The sequence below is a fragment of the Ammodytes marinus genome (assembly GCF_949987685.1).
Source record: "Ammodytes marinus genome assembly, chromosome: 13".
Lineage (NCBI taxonomy): Eukaryota > Metazoa > Chordata > Actinopteri > Uranoscopiformes > Ammodytidae > Ammodytes > Ammodytes marinus.
This window is the reverse complement of record NC_137217.1, coordinates 21240680-21256584: the sequence shown is the minus strand read 5'-3', so window position 1 is coordinate 21256584 and position 15905 is coordinate 21240680. Positions and strand designations below refer to the sequence as shown.

At 43.6% G+C, this 15905-nt stretch overlaps 1 protein-coding gene across 1 annotated transcript in view; it reads right to left on the bottom strand.

Moving 5' to 3' along the window:
* Window positions 1-13563, bottom strand: part of grin2db (glutamate receptor, ionotropic, N-methyl D-aspartate 2D, b) — a gene marked incomplete at both ends in the record, with an annotated part of 31206 nt that extends 17643 nt beyond the window's left edge. The window contains 5 exons of the mRNA XM_080039293.1: window positions 5938-6052; window positions 7157-7485; window positions 11405-11671; window positions 12765-12971; window positions 13276-13563. Coding sequence (XP_079895419.1) covers window positions 5938-6052; window positions 7157-7485; window positions 11405-11671; window positions 12765-12971; window positions 13276-13563 — 1206 coding nt within the window. The remainder of the gene's footprint in view (window positions 1-5937; window positions 6053-7156; window positions 7486-11404; window positions 11672-12764; window positions 12972-13275) is intronic.
* Between the last annotated feature and the right edge of the window lie 2342 nt (window positions 13564-15905).

Below are 15905 nucleotides of genomic sequence, written 5' to 3'. Positions count from 1 at the left end.
CTTTTTCTATCTATACTTAAGCACATTAGAAATACACTCAAACATAGCACCCTTTTAATAACTATACTTAAATGCAATTTAAGTGAAGCAAACATTAAAGTATACTTTTTTAAAATATATTTATACAACACTTAAATATAAAAATAATAAGAATCATACTCTAACTGTACTTTAGAATAGTGCAATACTTTCTCACACAGAGAGAGGGTAGTGTAATAATCATAACGAGTCCAATTCATTTTTGCCCTCATTTGCATGCTACAGATGGGGGAGACAATTACAATTTTTACAATAGCCTGCCCAACTGTATCACCAGCTATGGCCGCTAAATGACTACAGGGCTGATTGAATGAACATCTCCCTTACAATGAGTAAAGTAAGCTTCAAGAAGGGAAGGTTGTATTTAGTGTAGTCCTGTACCAGATTGCATTATATTGTGCGGGTATTATAGGATATTGTGCCCACTCTGTGTTTTTTAGAACACTGGGCCCTGAATAATACTTGTTATGTGGGTTGGCAGTGTTGGCACTTAGTTGGCAGCAATTACCTGACACTATATGGGTGTGGAAGGGCTAGGCTACACTGATTGATGGGATTATAGTGGTTATCCAGATATGTTTGTACTATTAATTACTTTAGTGTCAAATCAGACATTGAGCAAAATAACAATAATTTACATATAATGGTTTTGAGTTGAATGAAAGCAAGCAACTCACAGATTCATGCTTGCACACACAATGGCTTATCAGGGATTTATGGTGACCAAGTGATTCAGTAGCAAGCAGAAATACACATGTATAACCTATAGACATTGGAATAGCCTATGAATTTAATCTGACTAGGGTTGGGAGGTATTTTCTGTGTTTCAAGATAGTATGCCTGTGTAGTATCTTTATTATAAGAATGCAGCTTAAAATACTTAATAAGTAAAAGACATGCGTTCTTCTCCCTCGTTTGAAACGTAGATTGTGATGTGTGAAGTGCTGTCAGTAAAAATTAGTATTTGGCGCATGTACAAGTGATTAGTTCAATCTAATCTTGTAAAATGTAGCAATAGGAAGCCTATCAAAAGGTATTACCGTATAACGGGATATAATTTGGGGAAGGTTTAAAGATATTAAAAACTGGATACCTCTCTAATTTAAAGTTTGACTTTATTGAAAATGCATTCACACGTTGAAAAACCACATGTGGGACCAATGGCTAGTTGGCTACAGTTTTTTATTTCAGTGTGATTTTAACAATCTTAGCGAATGATAATTTGTGAGACCAAATTGTTCAGTGTCCCCTGTGGACCTTAAAGGTGAAGTAAGCGATTTATTTATGTTAATATCAAGCCCCAACCTCAGCGATTTTTACCAGCATCCAATAAGGAAGTGACCAAAGCTGTAGTAACCCGGAAGTGCCACTGGGGGCTGGATGCAGAAGACAGCCATTTCTCATTGACTCCAATGTTTAACATGTCGTTTTCACAGCATTATTAAACCTTTCAGGCCTGGATTAAAAAAACAGTCTAGTCTGTATGTTTAGGTCATATCTCCATGACAACACTGAGGGGGGTGATTTTTTTTGGACCACGCTAGTTTGTATTCTTTTGGAAGTTAAAATGTATTGGCGCGATCTCTTGAGTGACAGCTCTCTGCCCGTTGTCCCTCACTTTGCCTCGGAGGTATACGTCAGCCATCTCCCTCCCCCCGACGTGAGGCGGAGTAAAAATCTCACAAAATGGCGACGCGCACAAACCAGGATTATTGGATGCCGTGTGAATAACTGAGGTCAGCCCGGATGCTACATCCATATTATTTACTATCTATGGTTAATATAAGTGTTAAATCGCTCTTTATTCATACAGTGATCACTTACATAGTGTGCGCGTTTCATAAAGCCGATCTCTCAGTCACCCGCTCTGCATGCAATTGGCAAATAAACTTTTCGGGGATACGGAAACTGATATCCAATCAGAAGAGAGAACGCTACAAACCGGCACCCGTCTCACTGCCGGTGCACGTGCAGAGCGACAGATGGGTGAATGTTTATGCCCCCACAATGGCGGAGCAGGTAAAAATCTTTCCCAATGTCTGTTTTGATGGTTTTTATAATGTTTTATCATAGCATGTCTGTCGATCATTCCTTTGGTTGTATCTATTTTTCTCCTTCTCTTTGCACTGCTTGCACTCTGGATGTGTTGGATTATGTTACCTTGCATATTCAGACTCTTCAAAGCAGCAAAAGCCAGAACCACACCCAAGTTTTTTTATTTTATTGTATGAGCCTTTCTCTTGCTGCATTATGTGACACATCTTGGCATGATCACCTGATAAAAGTCTTGTCTAAGTGTCATGGCAGTTGTAACTGATGCGGCATGCACAAAAGAAACGATATGAATATAAATATATATATATAGAATGTGAGTGATTAAGCAGGACGGGAGTGTGAAGTTTGGTAGTGTAATGCAAGTGGTGGAAGGGAGAGAGGGACAAGGCGGCAACAATCAATGACAATATTTCGACTGCAGTTGGACCGCAGCTCAGCAACACTGAACAGCATTCAATCAAAACACACTCGAGAAACAAAGATAGGAAACAGATAGAGAACACACTACTCTGTATCAGACAAATACCTCAAGAAACGCACACACAAATATCAGAAAAAGAGAAACGCCATGCCACTTCTTTTGGAATTGCTAGAATATGTTTGGGCAAAGAAAATCTGATTCAGAGCAAAAGTTTGAAAGCTATGACTTTAAACGAAACATGTCATTCTTTAGCAGCTGTGAGTGGCGTTAACTAATGCTCATTAAATTAATCTGTATCTGTAGCTGAAACAAGCCATGCTAATGCTGGACAACCTTTAGTATTAGTCTGCAGTGTTTCAGTAAGCTAGGCTTGGTGCTCCCAGGCTCTAGGTAATGGTGCATTCATTGTAAAGAGAACATTAAATATTCAGGGAGAGCCAACAGCGTGGATGTGCATAATAGGCAGATACAGGCATCTTATCCTGTGTGTGTGTGTGTGTGTGTGTGTGTGTGTGTGTGTGTGTGTGTGTGTGTGTGTGTGCATGAGGGGTTTATGCAAGAAGGGTGTAAGCATATGTGTGGAAGGTACAGTTTCTGCCCTCATTTGTGTGCACACGCATGTGGACATTTATGTAAGTTCTAAGCGTGTGTGTCTGTGGGCGGGTTTTGTACCCCGGGTTTGCACAGAGTCGAAGGACCAGCGCAGGAGCTTCTAATTGAAAGGGTTTTGAGAAATATGTCAGGAGTCAGCATGTTACGACAAGCTGAGACTGGACTCTGATGGGCTGTTATAACCAGCAGGAGGTTGAGAACCACCTCTGTGTGTGTGTGTGTGTGTGCGTGCGTGCGTGCGTGTGTTTGTGCAGTTTCAGAGTGTACAGTATGTTCTGAGAGTGCTGTGTGTCTATATTTATGTAAAGTGTTGTGTTAAGGTGCTGGTGTGTGGTTGAGAAAATGAGCGTGGCTCTCTCTTTTGACACTGACAAGAGTAAAATCCCTGCGTATTAAAGGGAAAAACATCTCCAACAGGTGACAGGGCTTCGTATTAAGGATTTCTGAACAAACCACAGCTTTATAGAATATGCATGACATGCCAGGGGCACTGGTGCTTGGAAGAAGTGCATACGGTTATGTATGCACTTCTTTAAGGCACTCAAACACACAGAACAGTGGTGAGTATACAAACATATGGTAATGACAGCCAGAGATCTTCAGCATTATTTTAATCTGCATTTCATTTGACCATAACACTTGAAAACACAGGCATCAAAGAAGCACTAATCAGCAACTATTGATCAGAACATAGCTTTCAGTAAAAGGACGACAAAATCAAATGTATTTAGATGTGTATGACTGCAGGGCTGCAGCTATTGATTATTTTCATTTTAATTTCAAAGATATGATCACACAAAGAAGTCGGTCCAAATGCAATTCTCTCCTACCCACATGTACTGTACATTTAAAGACAAAATACTTTGTCCTCTCTATTCCGGCTTCTCCATACTGCTATAATTATGTAAAAGCTGGTGGACTAAATCCACAGTCCTCATTCTGTGTAGCAATACATTCCAAAATTCAGGCAAAGCAAGTCAAAAATACTGGAAATTCAATACTAAAAAGACTGGATAACCTCTTGATTTTGATCATTCGGACTGCTGAATCCTCATTCGGTTTGACCAAACTTTTCAAATGCATTTAGCAGAAAGACTGAGACTGGATTTGGTCCTCCATCACTTACCATGGAATTGCACTAGGAAGGTATGGCTTTCCAACCAGTAAGGAGAAGGAGGAGGATTACAGCAGACAATATGTCTTTAAAGGTACATATGGGTATGTACTTATTGTATGACAGACTTGAAAACATGTGAATCTATAATCTTAAAAGTGGAGTCGGCTATTCAGCATGCGGAGTATGCTTGTTGTCTAAATTCCCTTTTTGTCAAAATCAGTTAATATCTTCTCACAATCTTTGCTCACATACCCATTTACAGAACGTGCGCTGTTTCTGTTTATGTCAGCGCCAAGCCCTAACCACAGCAATTTCTACCAGCATCCAATGAGGAAGTGACAAACATTGCAGTACCTTCCGGTGGCCACTAGGAATTGGTACCAAAAGTGAGCAATCTTCTGTTGACTCGCTTGTGAAAACAGGTCGTTTTCACAGTCTTATTAAACCTATTTACGGGCTGGTCCACAAAACCATTCTAGTCTGTATGTTTAGGTCATATCTCCGTGACAACACTGAGGGGGGTGCATTTCTTTTTAGCAGGCTAGTTTTTATTCTTTTGGAGGTTAAAATGTATGACTAATTAGGGGCGCGATCTCTTGAGTGACAGCTATCCGCCCGTTGTCCCTCACTTCGCCTCAGAGGTATACGTCAGCTAGATGGGCGTATCTCCCTCCCCCAGACGTGACATCGATGCCCTTTTTCGGCAAGTGAGTGAGGCGGAGTAAGAATCGCACAAGATGGCGACAAGCATAAGCCAGGAGAATTGGATGCAGTAGGAATAACTGAGGTCAGCCCGGACGCTATATCTATTTTATATACTATCTATGGTCAGCGCACACAGTCTTACAGGTAGGGGAATGAGAGGAGATATTCAATGATTATCACGTCATTTTATTTTGACAACAAGCATTCTACAGAATCACAAAAGATTTAGGTGACGTTATTTTTATTGATATATTGATCCATCGCAATTTCCCGCAGGGCATGATAATGTCTTCCCAGCAGTCCAGAAACCCCAAGGTAATATAAATAGATAAATATAATTTAAATACAATTTAAAAACACACATTTTAGATTTACAGATAATCAATTATAAAAAAAATAATAACCATTAGATGTGTGTGAATCAGATAAATGATTTAGCGTTATATATGTGTGTGAGTGTGCTCGTTTGTGGTATTTTCTGAGGGCTTTTACAAAGAAATAGCAGAGGTACACATAGAAACAGCTGAAACTGAACAGCCACAGAAAGGAGCGCATAAATCAGTGAAATGGTCAGCAACCAGCTTTTCTCCTCTGCCTCGGGCAGCGATAGCTATGGTGAACTTTACATGGAAATTAATCCATGTGACCCTGCTATCCTCACTTTCAGCTTTATATTCTTATCTCAGATGCCAGTGCAGCACAAATCTGCTCCTAGAGCTGACATTGAGAGATCAAGACTCAAGAACACTGCTCCAATCAGCACACAACCTGCTCTGGGTTCCATTGCTAGGTGGTTTTGTCTTTGCAAATGTTCACAGACTAGGACACAATTACAGTTTCTCATGAATCACCAAGATTCAAACTGTTTGCGCAGACAAAAACAATTATAAACAATCTACTAGTGTATCATGTAATTTATAAAACATGCCGATTCTTTTTGTGAGACTTGCACATCATTAGACATTAAGAAGTAATGTCATGTCCTTACATCTTCCCATCCACGTCCAGGTGTCCAGGAAATAACATCCAGGAAGGGGTTGGCCAGGTAACCATCACCATTGAAAGAGTAGTCTCGACCACCAAGCGTTATGTTGCCGAAATACCTGTAATAAGTAAATAACTTTTTATAATACAGTATGTTTTAAAATAATCAACAATGAGTTCATTTAAATGTATTGGAGAAGAAGAGTAGAATATGGGAATGATAAGATTTGTTTTTGATACAACAATAAGACTGCCCTTATCTCTTCCCACTTGAAACTAAGTCACAGCACCTCTCTGATGACAGTGAGGGCTTGTCTGTTAATCAGATCTACAGACAAATGATCAGACACACAGAACTGGCAGGACCTTTGAAGTCAAACAATCGTGCTCTCTGCATCCAAAGTTTGTCTGATAATCACACGAGACAGACTTGACGCTCTAATTATCTTCCCTTGTCATCTTGCTGGCTTCAAAATACAAAACCTGAAAGCTTTGCTTTTTTTACATGACAGAAAACTGAAACAACAGCTTGTAGTTACAGACAGTGAACAGCAGGTAGCACTGCAAATTTTGATTATTTCTCTGTTCTTTGACAAAGTTTATAAACAGACAGAACAGTCGATTAATCATTGCCCTTCATGTTCAACACTGTGCCCTGCTTCATTTACAAAAATCATGCAAATAAATGTATTGATTATACGCTTGGCTCATAGTACACTGAAAAACCTTGGTGTGGTCTCTATTCCATATGTTGTGTGTGGCATGTATGTGGATCAAGTGACGCTGAAAATGAACCAAGATGATAACCAGAACCACTTGTACTACCTGTTAGAGTGTGCGGCTGCCTGTTTGCACAGCCTACGAGGAATATATTAAAGCTGGCTCATTAATATACATGAGACACGGTCCGCTTGCTACAGATGCTGGGGTAATTTTGCCAACTCACAACTACACGCACCAACAACATCTATTCTGCATGGATGATAGCCAGCAGCTCCAAATTCAGATATTTCTCTGTGCCTGCTCCCTGACACTGAATGTACAAACTCCTCCCATTTACCTGACAGCTCATATTGGCTACAAACCAACTCATTTCATAGAATAATACACATGCTCCTGTTTCTATTTCCTATTTCCTTTCCTTTGTCACATATTTTGTCTGGGAGCTTAAACATTTCTCTCTTGCATCCCTCCTCACATTCTCCCTCTTATCTCCCTCTCACCTCATCCTGCCCCGAAGTCTCTGGGTCTGGTTGGCATCCGTCATGCAGTTGGTGACAAAGTTTGGCCCTCCCGTGGTTCCGTAGTCCTTGCGCATGGCCACTGCGCCGTGAGTCAGCACAGACACACCGCGAGCGATCCTACGGCGTGGCTCGTCCCGCCAGCCCTGAGGCCGCACTGCAAACACAGCCCGGGGCAGGCTCTCCATGCCCAGACCTGCCAGAGCCGGTCCAACCGCGAACCACATGTGGGAGGCTCCGGCCTGGCCCGCGGCCCAGGCGGCTTTGAAGACCAACTCAGCCTCCTCCTGGGAGCAGTACAGCAAACGTACCTGCAGGACAGTAGGAAAGCAAGGGAAGGAACAAGAGACGAGGGGAGACACACACACACACATACAAACTAGTGAGATAAGGAGGGGACAGGGGAGACGTGGAGAGAGACAGAGGGTTGGGAGAAGTAAGGGGGAAGATAGATAGAGCTGGAGCAGAGGTCCAACTGAACGGGGCGGTGGGGAGGTTGAATAGAAAAAGGCCATATCAAGAAAAAAAACAAGGATGCTGGGGGAGGTTAGAGGAGAGATAGCTGTAACGCTGATGTGATAAGGTTTATGGGAGTCAGGGCGAAAGGATTCAGAGAGAGAAGCAGACACCACAAAAGAGGGAAGACTGCATAGTAGAATGTGATGTGTGCTAAGACTGCATGGAGGAATGTGATGTGTGCTAAGCAAGAGGAACAGGCAAGGGGGGTTGGTGGGTAATGAGCCTGATGAAACAAGTTACAGTTATTAATAATGAAAATGAGTAAAAACAAGACGGGAAAATGAAACAACTGTACGTGGTGGAGCATAGGAAAATAGGCAGGAAGGGCAAGGGGAGGTTAAAGACCAAACACACCTGAGGGAAAACAAGGGGAACAGGTTAAACTCTGACATGTGTTATTAAAAGCCGGGCGGGTAAAAAAACGTCCTGGAGACATCAGGAGATGGAGGGAAAAGAATCACGTAGGGAAAACAGAAATGTGGCTCCTTAGAGAACAGAAAGGAGGAGGGGGGGATGGTGGAAGAAAAAAGCAAAGCATGACATATTTTGGTGTAATCAGGGCCTGGAGAGATAGGAGATATTTGCGAAAGAAGGGGTTTGGATGATAGCCTGAGGCTGGGGAGAAAGAGAGAAGAAAACATTAAAGATAGAATTTGAATGTAGAAAAAGACTGAGCGGTGTCAATGGATTAGCTCGCTGCTGCAAGTGCTTAGGGAAGGAGGAGTGAGAGGGGGGAAGTTGAAATTGTCCAATGAGGGTTTTAAATAGGTTAGAGGGGAAATGCAGGGATAGACAAGAGGAAGATGGAGCTGAGCTGAGCAGAAAAGAGGATGGGTTAAATGCTGACAAATACCAGAGAAGAAAGAAAGGGTGAGAGCATTTCAAAATAAAAGAAATACATCAAAATGACGGAGTAAAGATAAGAGACAAAGGGGAATCAAAGGACAAAAAAAGAGGATGACTTTCATAGAAGAAGAGAAGGAGCGAGAGTCAGGGAAGGAGACTGAGAGCACAATTTAAGACTTGCGCCCTCATTGGATTTTGAACTGTAATGGCTTGGCAAAACAATCCCGCCTGTATGCCAATAAACCTCCAGTGAATTAGGCAGGGAATTCCACTGGCTGCGCGTACGGTGTCCTACGGTTTTGCTCCTTGCGTCCAAGTCCGTCAACACCCACCGGCTCCGTTTTCAAAGCAGGCACGGCAAGCGCCACCAGACAGCTGGAGTTGCGAGACCGAGGAGTTCCCGCAGTAATTAAAAGTGACGGGCGATCACACTTGATAATTTGATTCTATATATGTGGTATTTAAACAACAACAAACGCACAGAAAGTTATTGTTGCCATCCGAACGAGTAAAAGAACAGTGGACATGAGTGTATGTGTTTCCGTTTTGAGATTGTTACCTGCAGTGTACACCGAGTGTCTTATTTTGGAAATTTACAGTAACCGGAGGTTTTATTGTTTTGTCGGCGTCGGTGTTCCTGTCTATCTCGATGTGTTCTGTTCTAAATTGATGCGGTGAGTATTTCACCGGACAGCTGGAGCAGCAGCGGAGCAGAGAGACGTGGCAGCGGAGCTAGTGGACGCTCACGCACTGATTTAAGTAAAAACCTGACAGCTCCGATGCCGTGCTGGGGCGGAGAAGGACCGGACAGGCAGCCGGTGGAATTCAGCCTTTACAGAGGTGGAGGAGGAAGGAGGGAGAAACAGGGCGACTGACTGAATTTAGGAGGGAAGGAGAGAATCAGAGTTATAAACAGACACGCACAATATCTAAAGACGGGAAATGGAGAAAGATAGGGACATACAACACAGAGAGAAAGAGAGCAGAAAAAATACTGACAAGGCAGAAGCTGGAAAAGAATGGGGAAAAAAAGATAGACAGTAAGAGGTTTGAGTAGAAATTGACCCAAAGTCTTGCATCAGGTCATCTACAAAGTAGAGGACTTTACCATTTATTGGCAGAAAGAGAAAGAGAGATCATGTGAATGCAAACATATACAGCATCGCTAAGCAACCAAAAGCATGTATTTGCCCTGCAGCACAGAAAGGCTAAAAGAAGGAGGGGGTTGTTGTGGAAAGCAAGAGGGTTTAAAAGCCAGTACTGCGTATAGGCAACCCGCTGCAGGCAGTATGTTATGTTAACAGTGAAACACACCGAGTGGAGTCTAAGGAAACCAATACACATGCACACTAACAGACACACACAAACACAGCTGCAGAGGCCATGCTGGGACATTAGCGATGACATTGAGACCCAGACTAAACCAAGCCAGTGGAGAGCGGAGTCTGCGGCCAGAAAGACATGCAGCATGCAGGCTGGACAAATTGACTGAAGGAATGAAAGATAGCCATACAGAGATGGAGGAGAACAGAACTGTGAGCTTGTCTCTAGGCAAATAAATGCATGAGGGGAGGCAGAGGGGGGAGGAGGGACTGGAGTAAGCATAGAAAACACAGATAAGTGAAAACATTGACAGGAAAATCATTGGGTCAAAGAGGAGGTATGAGGGAGAATGATAGGGTTAAAACAAAATCAAATGACGTGTGTAGGAGTGTGTAGGTAAGAAACCAGTTGAGGGGGGTAAGGGAAGTGTGTGAATGAAAGTTTTAAAGAAGTTAGGAAAGGAAGGGAAGAACCAGCAAGCCATGATAGTAGGAGAAGGATCCAGTATACATATATAAGCCCCTTTCATACGTGAACTCCCAAAAATATCCAGAGAATCTGACCCAGAGAATGTGCGGATCTACCCTTTCACACATGCAGGGAACAGCAGGGGATTGTCCATGTGGAAAGTTTTTGCTAGAAATGCTCCGGGTAACTTGGGAGAGGGGCTGCGCTTAGACTTGTGTGACTATTTCCACGTCGGCTTGAAACGCCAGCAGGTCCAATTTGCAGACATTGTTGTCTTCGGCCTCGTTTAAAACTACTTTCCTCCTTCAGCCTCGGACATTTGTATTTTTCTGTTTCACGCGATATTGCTATATCCTCGTTTCGAATAACCCGGACATTTGTGTTCATACAGCTCACCCGGGTAAAACCCTGGATCATTTCCGAGCAACAGTTCATGTGTGAAAGGGGCTTTACAGTATGAAACACACCAGAGGTAAAAGCCAAAAACCATAAGTCATCCTGGTCATCAATGAATTAATGAATTACATTTTATTTTTTTTATGTTGTGACACCATCATATATTTAAGAAAAGATGGAAGCTTTTAACAGCTCTTTTTAAATATGTATGTGTTTCGAGATTTACAGGCCATGTTTATCAGTGGTAACATCATGGACAGTATCTTCAATGAAGAGCTGGAACAATCAGATATAGAATGAAATATATAGTGTGATATTGTGAGAGAGTTGGATTAAGATGTTATCCAACCATATCCACTCTAGTGGAAACTGTATGTGAAGTGGTTAAAATTCTTTAGCACTTAACTCTTTGTACAATGCCACGTGCCTGCAAATCAGATTGACTCATGGTTTTCGCTGTACCGTTGAACTTTTTTATGCCTTGGCAAATCGGAGGGGAAGAGAAGAACAGAGGGATAGAGGAGAGAGGGGAGAGAGATGTGGAGGGACAGAGGGAGATACGAAGGAAGGAAGGAAAAAGCTGGAAAGCCACCTGTCGCGAAGGGGGCCCCCACTTCTACTCGCAGCACTTCCTCCCCTTTCCTCCCTCCTTTCCCCCCTCCCTCCCCCCTGTCTCACCTGCGCCTCGTTCTCCTTCAGCAGCCTGCGTGTGCGTGAGCCCCCGGGGTCGTCTGTCACGTTGAGGATCACCACACTCTTCTTCTCCCAGCCGATGAACGAGCCGTCCGTCAGGCCCTCCACAATGGACAGGAAGTCCTGGTAGCCATGGTGACGTGTCGACACCACGGAAAAGGCTGTCCAATCATACTCCTCCAGCACCTCAAAGATGACCTCTAATTGTAGGGCAGTAGATGAGCTGAACTGGAGAAAGATTGAACCTGTTTCCTGATTTGGGGAAGAGAGCAGCAGATTTGGTTTAACATTCCACTTTAAAGTCCATCCTCTACAGTTGCCCTGTGTCTGAAATGTACATCTACGATACAGTGATTAAGAGTAACAGAAAGCATTTGGACTAGTAAGAACTACAAACTCTCCATAATGCTTTATATCTATGCACAACATCAAGGCCTTGCGGTCTTTGAAGGTTTTATGGAGCAGTATAGCACTTGTGCAGCTGCAGGGCTAAAACAGCTAGGATTGTTGCACAAATTCTCTTATGACGTCCAGAAGGGAGTGTTTTTTTTTAAAAGTCTGTTGAGGGGATGTTAGGGGATGAGGACTAGGAGAGGGTACCGCTTCAAAAGAAGTTCATTGAATTCCTCAAGAGTAAATGGCTAAAACTGTGATTTGTATGCATACATGCAATGTTTGCTGGTGAATAACATGTCACACTAGTAGTTTCTCTTGTTCATAGACACTCACACCGTAAAGTACAGTACACACACACACTCTTATTCACTCATACCCACACCCATGTCTTATCATTGCCTCCCACCCAGGAACATCAGAGGCAGAGCGACAGCCCCAGTTGGTGCCATTTACAGATCAAACACTGCAGAGTTTCAGCAGATCAGCGACCCTGACCTTCAACTTCCCCTCCGTCCCACTGGCACTTCCCCAAGCCTTTTCTTCACAGAGAGGATGTGCGACATTGTGACATGGTAAGTTGTTATGGCAATACAAGCAGCTCCCCCTTTATTCCTCTATTCAAAGTGCTGTCAATCTATACTGCTACAGTATACAGCACACCTAATTATCATTGTTGGACAGTCCTCACTTTTGGAGGCATACAATCACACGTCTGGGACATCTGCCCTCTTGTATTCTTGATTCTCTCCTGTCTATCTATCTCTCTCTCACACTCACTCACTCACTCACTCACTCACTCACTCACTCACTCACTCACTCACTCACTCACTCACTCACTCACTCACTCACTCACTCACTCACTCACTCACTCACTCACTCACTCACTCACTCACTCACTCAAAACTTTCTCTTCACTCTCCCACCCCAGCCCCCACCTCCCTCCTCCTACCTGTGGCATCCTCCCTAGCCCTGCTCCCCCTCCTACTGCCACTATGGGCAGTCCTGTTTGCGCTGAGACAAACTCCAGCATTGGGGCCAAAGGACCCCAGGCTGTGCGAGGGGGCCTCTCCTCTTCATAAACCAGACCCTGTAGGGGCCGCGCCGCCAGCAGCTCACACAGCTGGGACAGCACCGTCTTTGGACTACTGTCATTCACCTGGGACATTATAGAAGAAATAGAAAAGAGAGAGAGGGATCAAGACAGGTAGACGAATAGAGTTGACCTACTAGAGTGGTGTGTGTTGTTTATATGGAAGACATTTTTGGGTATGCATGACATGTCTGGCGTACAAGCTGTGGTCAAAGAGCAGAACCAGATGCCCGCTCGCTCAGCAGAGCCTACACAACTGCAGTAACTGTGCTGCCCATTCACTTCAAATAATGTATGGTTGTTTGAATAATGGATGGTCATTGTTATTCTCTTCATTCAAGTATGGCTAAATGAGGAGACAGTGTCAAACCTGTAGCCAGATGACGTTAGCAGAGCCCCACTGGGTGACCACGCTCTCCCCCAGGGAGCCGTATACCCGGCCAAAGCCGGGGTAGAGCACCCTTCCCCCGGGCCCCGCCACCGCTGCCTCTGCCTGCACCGTAGCACCGGCGTGGATCACGGCGATGTTGAAGTTCATCATGGCCCCTGCATCACGCTCCCGCGGGCTGGGCCGGAGCAGGAGGTGGGGGGAGGCGTCCACCAGACCTGCCCACTCTGCCAGGACCAATAGAAGAGAGAGAGTAGGTATGGCGACCATGGCAACCTGCCGAGGGGGGAGGCAGATATATATCGCACTAAGAGAGGGTGCCTGAGAGAAAGAGAGATAGCAAGGAGTGGAAGAAGAAGGTGAAGAAGCGAGAAAAGCAGAGATTAATTAAGACTCAGGTGTTTGCTTTTTCTATTATGTCCAGTATAGAACATCACTTCAAATCAAAGGTGAAATAGTAAAAAGGACAGAAAGAAAGGGCTGTAGAAACAAGGAGAGAAAGACATAAACTGGCGACAGAGTAAGGACTTTTTAATCCAGTTGTGGGGTTTCAAAAGTTAGCTTTGGCTTGAGAAAATACTGGACAAGGAGTACGGATTGCAGTGAGGAGCAAAACAATTGAGTGAAAGGAAGGAAAGTGAAACAGAGAAGATGAAATTGGTGCTATTCAGGCTGCAGGCTGAGAAAGAATAATATGAGAAATGCTAGATACTGGCCGTTAGAGGGAAGGAGGGCTGTGAGAGGGAGAGAGTTAATAGCAGACAGAGACAAAGATGGGGGCGGAAGAGGTTATTGTGCTGCATGAATGATAACAACAATTAAGATCACTGTAAACACACTCGCCCTCACACAGCTGCATCCACGCACAGACACATACAAGTGTGTGAATTTGCACACACACACACACACACACACACTCGCAAGATGAATGCATGGCTATGCAATGCTCGTATAGCAGCTTAATGATAAGAGAGATATGAGGGTTAATGCAGTATGCACAGACGTATACGCACACTCACACAAACAACCTCTCAGAAAGATAATGACTACCTGGGTAATATGTGAGCCACACACACACACACACACACACACACACACACACACACACACACACACACACACAAAAAAACAGCACATCATTTTCAATTTACTTCTTTCTCCATTTCCTTCTCACTTTCTCCCCGCTCCGTCTCGCGCTGGTGTCTTTTCATATTCCCCATCTCTTCTACCAATTTTCATGGCTTCCGGTACCAAACACAATTGCATTGATTAACAGAGGTCTGCTGACATAATATTCCCTCTAAAGTCACTCTCCCTCTCTGTGCCTCAATTTCTTTCTTTTCCTCCTCTTATGTTTCTCGCCCTGTCTGCATCCGACTCTCCTCTACTTGTCACAGTCCGCCGATTCTTTGACCCTGATCACTCATTTAGATCGAAAAACAAAACAGCAAAAGGCAAAAAGAGAGGGGGTTGAGGGAGAAAGAGTAAATCTAACTGGAGTGATCAGAAACAGCTGTCAAATGATCACAATAGTAAATACAGTAAATGCATTGCATGGGACTTTAAGATGGACTGACTGATTGAATGAATGATGGGAGGCGTGTGAACGAGGAGAAAGGAGAGAACAAAGTGGCTTGGTATGGTGGTATGTGGCGTAACATATGTGAGGAGAATAGCAGGAAAATAAATATTGATTACTGGGATGTGTATACGTGTTCGGCCTAAACAAATACACTGCCAAACATCCTGTTTTGAGTGACAGGGTTGCGGGTGTGTATGTATGTGTGTGTTTGCAGTGGGAGGGCCACGGAGAAAAAGAGAGGCATAGAAAAGGAGAGAGCAGTAGAACGAGATGGAATGAGAGGGCGAATGAGGAAGGCGGATAGATTTGGGCAAAAACAAGAGATGGAGGTGTGGAGAGATGGGGAGAGACAGACCTGTTAGTAGGAGAGACTGAAAAGGAGAATGTAATAATGAAGGGGAGAGGGAGAAAACAAGGCTTTGTTGTTGTTTTTTTGATGTTTTTTTAAGGCAAGGAAGATTTGGCTGGAAGGAAAATGAGAGTTGGTAGATGAAGCTGCACGAATACGGAACGTCATATCATTTCTTGGTGGAGCCGTATTCTACAGTGCTGAGCTCTGAGCCATTAACTGTTAGGACTGTCACTGTATTTCACTCTCATGAGGTGTTTACGTTGCACTGCTCGACCAGTGTGTGCCACTCCATTACAGCGAGCCTGAGAAAATGGGAACTATATACAGTGAGTGTCCACTTTTCCTGCAGTGTATTCTGACTTTTACCTGAGGCGCGCCTCAATACAACTTGGGACAAGTAAATTATAAGTAAATCCTCATCTAAATATAAATGACTAAATAGTTCATTATGTGTTCCATTTCTAAAACTGAAGCATAAAAAGCATGCCGTGAGGGGGCTCACAGCTAACACAGAAGGGAAAGGAGAGTGGGAGAGAGAAAGAGGGAGAGATTACTCTTTGATTTGATTTGCCACCATAAATGAATCTCTTGTTAAAATGCAAATGTTCCCACTTTAGTTTATTTTTCTTCCCTTCTGGCTTTAAACGACCCTCTCCAGTGTTTAGAGCTGCCTATAAT